Source organism: Arachis hypogaea, chromosome 14 (genome assembly GCF_003086295.3).
Source record: "Arachis hypogaea cultivar Tifrunner chromosome 14, arahy.Tifrunner.gnm2.J5K5, whole genome shotgun sequence".
NCBI classification, from domain to species: Eukaryota; Viridiplantae; Streptophyta; class Magnoliopsida; order Fabales; family Fabaceae; genus Arachis; species Arachis hypogaea.
In genome coordinates, this window is record NC_092049.1 from 55899988 (window position 1) to 55913234 (window position 13247).

At 40.0% G+C, this 13247-nt stretch overlaps 1 protein-coding gene and 1 non-coding gene across 2 annotated transcripts; one reads left to right on the top strand and one right to left on the bottom strand.

Moving 5' to 3' along the window:
- The first annotated feature begins 1258 nt into the window (after positions 1-1258).
- On the top strand, positions 1259-6872 carry LOC140178595 (uncharacterized). Its single transcript, XM_072215792.1, has 6 exons — positions 1259-1383; positions 1494-1713; positions 4290-4557; positions 5791-5979; positions 6109-6477; positions 6658-6872. Exons 1-6 carry the CDS (start codon positions 1259-1261, stop codon positions 6870-6872), a joined length of 1386 nt encoding a protein of 461 aa, XP_072071893.1.
- A 5994-nt stretch (positions 6873-12866) lies between these two features.
- LOC112746432 (small nucleolar RNA R71) lies at positions 12867-12970 on the bottom strand. The gene has a single exon (XR_003174317.1). It is a non-coding gene; the product is annotated as a small nucleolar RNA R71 (small nucleolar RNA).
- Positions 12971-13247: the final 277 nt, after the last annotated feature.

A 13247-nucleotide genomic window follows, 5' to 3' on the forward strand; every position in this document is an offset into this window, starting at 1 on the left:
CGTCCAACGCCCAAAGAGCAGAGCCCAGCGTCGAAAGGCCTAGAGAGGACTCCCTAGCTGGCATTTCACGCCTAAGGAGTCTCATAGCACGTGAATCTCATCAAAGCTCATCCGAAATACTCACTAAATGGGCCCCAAAAGTGGATTTTTGCACTAAATAGACTGTCTTACCCTTACTAGTCATGTGTTTAGTATTTAAGGGTTTATGTTTATGTAATTCAGAGTCTTTTGACCATTTTTACTTTTACACCTCACGTTGAGGGAAGTCTGCCATTATATTCATTTTTTCATTGTTTTTACTTCAGTATGAGTTTCTAAACCTCCTAGGTTAAGGGGAGGAGCCCTACTGAGTCCTATGAATTAATAAAAGTACTATTTCTTCTTCTTCGATCCGTGTTTGATCTATCTCTAAGATGTATATCCGGATCTTCATCATGGTGAACAGGATGATATGACAAATTAGCTCTGTTCATCACATTAAGACGAATGTGCCTGACAAACACCCACGTCTTCTTGGGTTCGTGTGAGTACCTGGAAGGAAAGCACGAGCCAACAGCTATGGATTTACATCTCTCAGACGGTTAATTCACGATTTCTTTGGGGACTTCTCGAGACACCAGTTCAGCCGATCTCTGGGGAGACTAGGGTCTCCGTGGTATAGGCTAGAATCCAAAGAAGTAGCGTTCTCTGATCCGGAAGATTCGACTTTGTCTGTGGCATTTTAAGTAGGATCACCAAGAGAATGGACTGCTATGCACTTCACCCTTCGTCAAATTGAAAATCACGACCACTGGCCATAACCGTGTTCATTCTGTAGCAGAGGAGATCAAGGAGCATTGGCATGGCTTTGATCACTTACAGCCTGCCATAGAAGAAGATCATTCACAAGCAAAGAAGACAGTAGTACCAGAGCTACTTCAGAAAGACAAAGTAACTCCGACTCTCTACTCTATTCCCAGCATATAATTCCTAATAGCTAACTTCTTAATATCCAAAATCTTTTGATTCCGCCTGACTAAGACCTGTAAGACAACCATAGCTTGCTTCAAGCCATAATCCTCGTGGGATCGACCCTGCCTTGCTCAGGTATTACTTGGACGACCTAGTGCACTTGCTGGTACTGCTGCTGTACGAAATAGTGTGGATTTTGCGTACACGTGCACCACTGGCCACAAGAAGGACCCTCATTGATGTGGAAAAAGAGAAAGTGACCCTAAGAGTCAATGAGGATGAGTTCGTCCTGGATGCCACCAAAGCAATGCACTACCCTGATGTCTCTGAGGAGTGCATGAGGATCGGCATCATTGATTCTCTGGTGGAAGAGACATATTCTGTTGGGAGTCTGGAGAAGGAGCTCCAAGACATCCTCATAGTTTTGACAAGGTTGAGTCAGAAGAGCAAGAGAAGGCTTCAGAAACCCCTCAAGTGAAGGATGAACCTCCGTAAGTCGAGCTCAAGCTGCTGCCATATTCCTTGAAATACATATTTCTTAGAGATGGTGACACTTATCCTATAATCATAAGTTCTTCCCTAAAGCCACAAGAGGAAGAAGCACTGAGTCAGGTGCTGAAAAAACATAAAACAACTTTAGGCTGGACTATCAATGACTTAAAGGGGATTAGCCCAACTTGCAACATGGACAATATAAGGCTCGAGGATGATGCCAGACCTGTGGTACAACCACAGAGGCGGTTGAACCCTACCATGAAGGAGGTAGTACAGAAAGAAGTCATGAAGCTATGGGAGGCTGGGATTATCTATCCCATCTCAGATAGCCCTTGGGTTAGCCCTATTTAGGTTGTACCCAAGAAGGGAGAGATGACAGTGGTCCAAAATGAAAAGTATGAACTGATCCCCACTAGGACAGTGACAGGGTGGCGCATGTGCATTGATTACAGAAGACTCATGCCACAAGGAAGGATCATTTCCCTCTACCATTCATAGACCAGATGCTAGAGAGACTAGCTAGGCATGCTTTTTACTGCTTCCTGGATGGATATTCAGGCTATAATCAAATTGTAGTAGAACCCTGACGTTGGGATTTTTGCTAGTAAAGAATTTTATAAAAATAGCCGCGTTGTAGACATAGATTCTAAACCAACAGAAATCCCTTCGTACAAACGTTTGGTTGTCACAAGTAACAAACCCCTAAATAAATTGATAACCGAAGTATTCAAACCTCGGGTCGTCTTCTCAAGGAACTGCAAGGAAGTATGTTCTTATTATTGGTTATGGAGGTTGTAAATTGGGGTTTTGAGAATGAAGAGCGAATGGTTTAATTAGCAATTAAAGTAATTGAAGAACAAGTAATTTAAATGGCAAGTAAAATAAATAGATGACTGTAAATAAACTTTTGGCAAGGTATGAGAAATTAGAGGTCCTATCCTAGCTATCCTTATCAATGATGATGAAAGTTGAATCTTAATTCCACTTTGTTAACCTTTACTAAGGCAAAGGAAGGTCAAGGGATTAATTGGTTTGATCTTCGGATCTTATTTATTTCCTAAGAAAAGATTAGGATTATTGAAGTTCAATTTAATTAACAAAGATAACAATTATCAATCATGTTTGAGTTTGATAACTCCTGAGTTACTGATTTCTTAACCAAGACCAAAAGGAGAAAAGTAAATCTACTGGAATAAAAATGTCTTCAGATGGGAATAACAATAATGTAAATAAAAGAAAGCAATAATAAACTGAAATACCTCAAATAACATTAATTCAAAGAGTAATCTGTAACATAGAATAATTCATAAATAAAATTGGGAAAATAATAAAAAGGAATATTAAACCTGATAAAAAGAGATAATCCTGAAAGCACATAAAATCCTAAATCTAAATCCTAATCCTAAAGAGAGAGGAGAGAATCTCCCTCTCAAAACTAAATCTAAATCATGGAAAACTAACTAATTGGAGACTCCTCCTTAATGGATGCATTCCCCCACTTCATAACCTCTGGTCTATGCCTTCTGGACTTGAATTTGGGGCAAAAAGGGTTTCAGAATTCGCTATGAGCGTTTTCTGCAATTTCTGGTGCATGGCCTCTGTCACGCGTCCGCGTGGGTCACGCGGTCGCGTCATTCGGAGTTTTCCTTGTCACGCGGTCGCGTCAGTCATGTGACCGCATCATATGTGTTTCGCTCGAGGCGCGCGGTCGCGTCAGTCATGCGGCCGCGTCAATGCCTTTTCGCGTTGGCATGCGGCCGCGTCGCCCATGCGACCGCGTGGCTGCCAGTTTCTTCAAAAACTCTATTTTGTACTTTCCTTCCGTTTTTGTATGTTTCCTTTCCATCCTTTAAGTAATTTCTACCTTAGAAGATCTGAAACTACTCAACACACGAATCACAGCATCGAATGGAAATAAAGGGTAATCAAAATAATTATTTTTAAGCATAGGAAACATGTTTTTCACATACATCACACAATAAGGAAGGGAAAGTAAAACCATGCAATTAATATGAATAAGTGGGTGAAGGATTGAATAAATCACTCAGATTAAGCACAAAATATATCATAAAATATGGGTTTATCAATCCCCAAGATCAAGAAAAGACAGCCTTTACATGCCCATATAGAGTGTTTGCATACAGGAGGATGCCATTTGGCCTCTGTAATGCACCTGCCACCTTTCAAAGGTATATGCTCTCCATCTTTTCAGACATGGTAGAAAAATTCCTTGAAGTATTCATGGATGAGTTCTCTGTCTTTGTGGATTCTTTTGATTCCTGCCTTGACCATCTGGCCTTCGTTCTGAAATGATGCCAAGAAATGAACCGAGTTTTAAACTAGGAGAAATTCCATTTCATGGTGACTGAAGGCATTGTTCTTGGACACAAAATTTCTAACAAAGGGATAGTGGTCAATCAGGCCAAGGTGGAAGTGATTGAGCGATTACCACCACTTATTAATGTCAAGGCAATCAGAAGCTTCTTAGGACATGCGGGATTTTACAAGTGGTTTATGATGCGTGAGCATCTTTTCTATCATTTCCTAGTGAATTTGCATTCAAATTGTTGAGTTTAATCAAGTTTAAAATATCTTTCAGCCACTATGGATGCTACTTTGAGTTGTGTGCAATTTTTTTTATTTCAGGTAGCATTCGGATGGATTTGATGGTGTTTCTGTAGAAAAAGATAAGAAAGTGAATGATGGTGTCAACCCTGACCTCCCTTCACTCTAATAAAAATAACTTGAGCTACAGAGGTCCAATTAACATGATTCTAACGGCATTGAAAAGCTAACTTTTAGAGCTTTCCATTGATGTATAATATTATACATTTCTGCTTCAGCACACTCAGCCTCAACGGCGCCAAACTTGGGATTCTAGAAGTTTGGCACCAGGAGTGTTACAAGATCACATTACATTCGGTTGTGTTGAAGCCAAACTTGGAATTCTCCAGGTTTGGTACCAAACATTCATTCTCCAAGAATTGCTTACGGACTTGCTAAAGCTAAACTTGAGAAACCTCAAGTTTTACGCCAACAAAGAAACTCCAAGGATTGTATACGGGCTTGCTGAAGCCAAACTTGAGAAACCTCAAGTTTGGCGCCAACAAGGTGACTTGAGGGAGTGCATGCGGATCAACTGAATCCAAACATGATCTTACTCAAGCTTGGCGCCAGCTAGGAGAACTCTGAAGGATTGCTTTCGGTTCGTTTGAAGCCAAACGTGAGGTTACTCAAGTTTGGAGCCACCTTTGATGAACTCAAGTGGTCCCCATTCGCATACAAGGCTGCGAGACAAATTAAATTAATTTTGATTAAATTTTATTTTCTTTTAAAATATGAAAAGATATTATTTAGTTTTAGGAAATATAATTTACGTTAATTAGGATTAGATATAAAAGGGAAAAGAATCAGCCCTTCGGGCTCATCTCTTCTCTCATACCTCATTCTGCAATTTACAGTTTATTCGAATCCTTGTTTTCTCTCTGAACCATGTGCAACTAAACCTCCATTGTTAAGGTTAGAAGCTCTATTTATTCTATGAATTAATACTATTTTTGTTCTATTTTAATTCATGTACTGATTTCAATTTCAAGAATTATTTTTGTTCTTTATCTTATGAATTTGGGTGGAACGAAAGTATGGCCCTTGTTCTCATTGAGTTCAGGTAAAACTTGGAAAAGCTCTTTACTTGAACAACAGCTTGAAAACAATTTCTCCTAAATTTTTAATTATCTGGACTTAACGGGATACGTGACATATAATCCTCTTATATTTGGATAATTAGGATTTCTGTGGCATATAAACTAGAATTGAACTTAATCCTCTAATTGGAATCAAGTGAGCAAGGAATTGGCGGTTGATGAAGTTTAGAGGAGACTAAAAAGGTCTAAGGAATTAGGGTTTAGTCATATATAGCTTGCCATGAATTGAATCTTGCGTGATTAAAATACTTGGTAAGAAAAGTTAATCCGGAAAATAAATATCTCTGAAACCTTAACTGTTTTCTCCCATATTATTTACACCAATTTACTGCTTGCTTTCTGATATTCTGAATTTACTGCTAATGCTTTTGAACTCTCAAAACACCATTTTTTGTTTGTCTGACTAAGCCAATCTTTCAATCATTTTTGCTTGATCCATCAATCCTCGTGGGATCGATCCTCACTCACCTGAGGTATTACTTGGTACAACCTGGTGCATCTGCCGGTTTGTTTGTGGGTTATAAACCCCTATACCATCTCTTAGCCACTGACACTCCCTTTATTTTTAATAAAGAGTGCTAGAATGCCTTCGAAACTCTAAAAGAAAAGCTTATCTCTACACCTGTCATATCTGTACCAGACTGGAACCTTCCGTTTGAATTGATGTGTGATGCCAGTGACCATGCAGTTGGTGCCGTCCTGGGGCAGAGACATGATAAGCTCCCACATGTCATTTATTATGCCAGTCGTGTTTTAAATGACGCACAGAGAAATTACACCACCACAGAGAAGGAGCTACTTACAGTGGTTTACGCCATTGACAAGTTCAGTTCCTATTTAATAGGATCTAAGGTCATCATTTATATAGACCATGCTGCTCTCAAGTATCTTCTGTCTAAGCAGGACTCTAAACCCAGATTGATAAGAGGGGTTTTGCTCTTGTAAGAAATTGACATAGAAATCAGGGATAGAAAAGGGTCTGAGAATCAGGTGGCTGACCACCTGTCCAGGATTGTACCTGCCACAGGGACGTCTCTTCCTATTACGGAGATAGCTGAGACCTTCCCTGATGCACAACTATTATCAATATGCAAAACACCTTGGTTTTCCGACATTGCAAATTACAAGGCAATAAGGTTCGTCCCGGAAGGATACAATAGGCAGCAAGTTAAAAAGCTTATTCATGATGCTAAGTATTACATGTGGGATGAACCATACCTTTTTGAAAGGTGCTCGAATGGAATAATCCGTTGTTGCGTTTCTGAAGAAGAGACGCAGCAAATCCTATGGCATTGCCATGGTTCAGACTATGGAGGTCACTTTGGAGGTGAGCGCACGGCCAACAAGTTCCTTTAGAGCGGCTTTTACTGGCCAACGCTTTTCAAGGACTCTAAAGAGTTTGTCCGCAACTGTGACAGTTGTCAACGGGCCGGCAATCTCCCTCATAACCACGATATGCCTCAACAAGAAATCTTTGAAATTGAGATATTTGATGTATGGGAAATAGATTTTATGGGCCCCTTCCCATCCTCATATTTGAACATGTACATCCTTGTGGCTGTTGATTACGTATCTAAATGGGTTGCGACAATTGGCTCACCCACCAATGATACCAAAGTGGTGATGAAATACCTCCAAAAGCATATTTTTAGCAGATTTGGTGTCCCAAGGACACTGATTAATGATCGAGGCACTCATTTCTATAACAGACAACTTGACTAAATTCTGCACTGCTATGGTGTTTGCCACAAGGTGGCAACTCCATACCATCCGCAAACAAATGGGCAAGCCGAGGTCTCCAACAGAGAAATCAAAAGAATCCTAGAAAGAATAGTAAGTACCTCTAGGAATGACTAGGCAAGAAAGCTAGATGATGTCATGTGGGCATATAGAACAGCTTTCAAAACCCCTATTGGGATGTCCCCATACCAGCTGGTCTTTGGGAAAGCATATCATTTACCAGTGGAATTGGAACATAGAGCATACTGGGCAACCAGATTCTTCAATTTGACTCTAAAGCCACAGGAGTGTGATGACAAGTCATCTTAGGATAGTTTCACAAGCCTTTTTTTTCTATTTTACTTGGTTTTCATGCATTTATTAAGCAATAAATAAGCATTTGAATGAAGTTCTCACTATACACTCATATGTCAAGGACTAAGTGAATTTTGGCCAATTTTATGCAAATAACTCAAGAAAATGTGGAATAAATGAATTATACTAATTGATCAAGAGAAATGGGAAAGCATCTTTGGCGTACATTGTGTGAAGAGCGCTACGTTCCCTGCAGCGTATTATTTACCAGGGACGCGTACGGGTGTAGCACGTGTATGCGTCGAAGTTGCAATTCTGGAAGGCCACCGTACGTGTGAGTTACGCATACGCGTGAAAGTGAGATCAACGTTCTTCAGCAAAGAATGCTCCGTTCGTTATCAAAGAGTGCCTGTGACAACGCTCAAAGTTGGAGTCAAAATTTGGCTATCGAAGCGTACGCGTCAGTGACGCATACGTGTGGAAGAGGCATCTGGGAACAAGCACGCAAATTCGTGGATGGACCCAACAGCATGGAATGGACATTTTGCAATCCATGCGTAAGCGTAGGTGACGGGTACACGTGGGTGGGTGTTCTTGGCGTGAACGCTTCGCTCGAATGGAGAATGCTACAATGGACGCGTACGAGTACGGGATGCGTACGCGTGTCTGATGCTGAAGTTCGACGACGCGCACACGTGGGCTACGCATGGGCGTGGATGCTCGAGCGCTCCGTTCTTCTAAAGAACGTCACATTCTCCTAGGAGCTTAATTTTGGGTCAATTAAAAAGCCCACGTCAAGAGACTTCCAAGTACACCTGAAGCAACCTCTGAACTAGTATAAATAGAGGACTTTAATCATTAGAAGGGAGCTTTTTAACACTTGAAAAATAGAGACTTCTTCAGATCTTCTTCTACTTTTCTTTTAGATATTTTTGTACTTTGACACTTGGAGGATTTTACATTCTGCACTTTTTCTTCTTTTCTGTTTAGTTTATGCATTTTTCTCTTTTCTGTTTACTGGAGCAATGATGAACTAAACTTCACTTTCATTAGGGGGAGGAGTTCTATTGTAATCATAATGAATCAATGAAATTCTTCTTCTTCTCAATTCATTTGGGTAGCTATTGGATACCTTCTATTTTGTTTGTGAATTTTTCACTCCGGAAGGGGGTTTAATTCAATTGAATGCTTGTGTGATCCTCGGAAGGGGAAATCACTTGCATTAGATTTGGAGCTCTATCCTTTACTACTCTCTTGATCAACACTATTCGGGAGGATTTGAGATTTTGAGAGTTAGTGTGGCTTATGGATGAGAGAAATGCACTTAACCTCTTCTCATGACAATTAAATCAAGGAATTGGCAAGATTGATTGTGATTAGAGAGATTGGATTCCCAAGGAATTGGGATCAAATCAATTTCAATCCGCCATAGATCTATTCATATGATTGAGAAAAGAGTTGAAACCCAATTGATTCATGAGGATTATGATATCTCCAATCCCTGATGAATCACTTCCATTGATTTTTCTTCACTTGAGAGCTTTCTGATTTCATTCCAATTTAATTTGTTCATTGCTATTTTAGTTCCTGCACCCATTTCCCTTTATAATTTAGCAGTTTAAGTTCCAATGCAATTTAGATTTTGCACTTTTACCTCCCCTGCACTTTAAGATTCAGTCATTTACAATTCTTGCAATTTAAGATTCAGCTCCTTTAATTTCTTGCTCTTTAAGTTTCTGTCAATTTACATTTCAGCTCTTTAGATTTCTTGCAATTTAATTTTTATTATTCAAGTTTCACTCAAATCACCCACTATTAGCTTAACTAAATTTATCACCTAACTAAAATTGCTTGATCCATTAATCCCTGTGGGATCGACCTCACTCTGGTGAGTTATTACTACTTGATGTGACCTGGTACACTTGCCGATTAGTTTGTGTGGAATCGATTTTCCCTCATCAAGTTTTTGGCGCCGTTGCCGGGGATTGATTTAGATTAACAATGATTAAGTAGGCGATGATCTAGATTAAGCATTTTCTTTTGTTTTTGTTAAGCCTACTAAATGTTTGAAATTTTTTTTCTACTAACTATAACTTCACTCTAGCAATAGAGTGCTTTGCTTGTGTTTTTTTTGGTTTGTTTGTGTTATATGTCAAGAGCAAGGAGAGAGGCATCCACCACTTTTGACTCTGAGCCTGAGAGAACCCTCTGGAGACTTAGAAGAGAGGCAAGAGGGAAGGGGGTAGTTGGTGAAGAAAATTCAGAAGAGGAAAATCAAGCAATGGAGGATAATCTGCGTAATCCTCCTGAGGATGTTACCAACAACAATGGCTGATGCACAGAAAACTTGTCTCATAACAAATTTCCTTCGGCAAGTGTACCAAATTTGTCGTCAAGTAAAAACTCACAATAGAGTGAGGTTGAATCCCCCAGGGATTGATTGATCAAGCAACTTTAATTAGAGGAATGTTCTAGTTGAGCGAATCAAAATTTGAGTTGAGAATTTGCAGAAAATTAAATGGCTGATGCCAGGGCATCTTGGCCAGTTTCACTGACCTTTTCTTTACTGTTTTTAGGCTAGTTTCATGCATTCCCTTAGGAAATAAGCTAGTTTTGGGTAGATATTCACTTACAGCTTGATTCAAGCATACATTGTGCATTTTACATTATTTCATGAAGATTTTGCATGAGTTTAGTGACAAATTATATGCTGCATTGCCCATGACTTGGACTAGAACTTTGATGCGCTCTATTGCTTGATTTCAGGACCAAAGGAAGCAAGGAATGGGAGGTAACTTGCAAAGTTAATGAGAAAAGTGATTGCCAATAACGCTCTCGAAGCCATCATTGACCACGTTAAGAGTCACGTTAACTAAGTTAACGAGAACTCTAACGTGGAGAGGGGAAGTTGAGCCAACGTTAGTAACACTTAACATTGTCACTAACGTTGGCAAATGCTCATAAGTGGCCACGTTAGAGTCCACGTTAACTTAGTTAACGTGGCCTCTAACATTAGAAGGGGGGAGAAACGCCAACGTTAGTGACATTCAACATTGTCACTAACGTTGGCCTAAGGAGAAACATACCACGTTAACTCCCACGTTAACTTGGTTAACGTGGGAGCTAACGTAAGAAGCAAGAGTGGTCGACAACGTTAGTGACACCCAACATTGTCACTAACGTTGGAAGCAACCACACAACCCCCAAGGAGCCACGTTAGCTTCCACGTTAACTAAGTTAACGTGGAAGCTAACGTTGATGAGTGAAAGAAACGCCAACGTTAGTGACATTCAACATTGTCACTAACGTTGGGGATGGCTAAGCATGGCCACGTTAGAAGCCATGTTAACTTAGTTAACGTAGACTCTAACGTGAGACATAGGGGCACCTTGGAACGTTAGTGACAATGTTGAGTGTCACTAACGTTCTCGAAGGATGGCAAGCCCACGTTAAAAAGCCACGTTAACTAAGTTAACGTGGGCTCTAACGTGGGAACAAAGGGGGCTTTTCAAAGTTATTGGGAATGTTAAGTCTCAATAACGTGTGTGAAGAACTTAGAGGCAACGTTAGTGGCAACGTTTGTGCCACTAATGTTGAAGTTAACGTGGCTTTTACTTAGGAACGTTAGTGAGAAAGTTGATTATCACTAACGTTCTCGAACTCATATTTTCACTAAACGTTAACACCCCTAACGTCCTGAGCTAAAGTCTCTGCCCACTTCACACTTTCTCTCTGCAAGTAAAGCCAAGCCCAAATGAAGAAGAGAACTGCTTCAAACTCAAGATCCAAAGGCCCAAGACTTGAAGAGCCAACTAGAAGCTGAGAAAAGTAGTATATATAGGAGTAGCTTTGAATTGTTAAAGAGTTCTGGAAAGTTGGAAAAGAGAATTACTCTCTGTATTTTTACCTTCTCTGCATTTTCTAGTTTTATGATGTATTCTCCATCTTTGTTTTCATTTTCTAGAGCTATGAACAACTAAACCCCTTTCATTGGGTTAGGGAGCTCTGTTGTAATTTGATGGATCAATACTAATTTTCATTATTCTTCTTCTATCTTTTCTCTTGATTTTACTTGAAAGCTTTCAATCTTCATCCAATTGGGTAGTTATCTTGGAAAAGAAGCTATTCAAACTTGGATCTCTTTTGAACCTTGAAAGAGGAATGAAGAGATCAAGCTAGAAATGCTTTCTCATGCTGGACCAAATTGGGTTTGGATGGGTATGTGACTATAACCCTCTCAATACTTGATTTGAGAAATGCATGTGGTATAATCAGTGACCATACTTCATCTCTTCTCATGAGCAATTGACCAAGGAATTGGCTATTGATCAAGATTTGAGAGATTGAATTTGTAATTCAATCAATTAAGATTGCCAAGGAGATCAATGAGTGCATTGATTAAGGAAGAGATGAAAATGAACTTGATCCGGAGAATTGCAACATCTCCTAAGCCCAATGAACTCCCCATCTCTGATCTTACCCATTCTCTTTAATTTCTGCCATTTACTTTTATGAGCGAATCCCCCATTCCCATTTACAATTCTGCAATTTATTTTCAGTCATTTACTTCCAGTCCTTTAATTCTAGCATTTACTTTTTTGTTATTTACATTCCCGCCATTTTATTTTCTGCAACTCTCAACCCAAATTCTGGATTCGCTCAACTAGAACATTCTTCTAATTAAAGTTGCTTGATCAATCAATCCCTGTGGGATTCGACCTCACTCTATTGTGAGTTTTTACTTGACGACAAATTCGGTACACTTGCCGAAGGAAATTTGTTGAGAGACAGTTTCCACCCGCATCAAGTTTATGGCGCCGTTGCCGGGGATTGATTGTGCATCAACAATGATTAAATTGGAAGATCACTAGATTGAGCATTTTTATTTTGTGAATTTCATTTTCTGTTTGAGTGATTTACTTTTTGTTTTAGTTAAACTTCTTCCCTTCCCCCCTACTCTTTTGTTTTTCTTTGTTATTTTCAATTCTGTTTGGTAACCCACTAACTGTTTGATATATTGCATCACCCACAACTAACAGTAATTCTGACAAAAATACTTTCTGCACCTATCTTTTCTTGCTTGCACTTGATGGTTGTATGATAGGGAGAAGAAGCGGGGCTTCAACTTCCTTCGAGTCTGAACCTGAGAGGACCTTCCTTAGACTAAGGAGGCAGGCAAGAGAGAAAGTGGTTGGTGCTGAGGAAGAGGAGGAATTCTTTGAACCAAACATGGAAGACAACATGGAAAACCATCATGAAGAAGAGGATCACAACCATGGGGGAGGAGGTAGAGCAAATCATGCTGGTGAGGATAGAAGAGTTTTGGGCTCTTACTTCAATCCAAACCCAGGCAATTGTGGAAGTAGCATCCAAAAGCTAACAATCCATGCCAACAACTTTGAACTTAAACCACAGCTCATCACCCTTGTTCAGAACAACTGTTCGTTTGGAGGAGGTGTTCAAGAAGACCCCAATCAACATTTAATCACCTTCCTGAGAATATGTGACACAGTGAAGTCTAATGGTGTTCATCCTGACGCCTATAGACTGCTCTTATTTCCATTCTCACTCAGGGACAAAGCAGCTAAGTGGCTGGAATCTTTCCCAAGGGAAAGCTTGACAACTTGGGAAGATGTGGTGAACAAATTCTTAGCAATATTTTACCCTCCTCAACGAATCAATAGGCTGAGAGCTGAGGTCCAAACTTTCAGGCAACAAGATGGTGAGACTCTATATGAAGCATGGGAGAGGTTCAAGGACTTAACAAGGAGGTGTCCACCTGACATGTTCAACGAATGGGTGCAGCTGCACATTTTCTATGAAGGGATCTCTTATGAGTCAAAGAAGGCCGTAGACCATTCATCCGGAGGATCTTTGAACAAGAAGAAGACTATTGAGGAAGCCATAGATGTTATTGAAACAGTAGCAGAGAACGACTACTTCTATGCTTCCGAAAGAGAGAACACAAGAGGAGTAATGGAGCTAAACAATGTAGATGCTCTGTTGGCCCAAAACAAGCTCATTACCTAGCAGCTGGCTGACCTCACCAAGAAGATGGAGAGG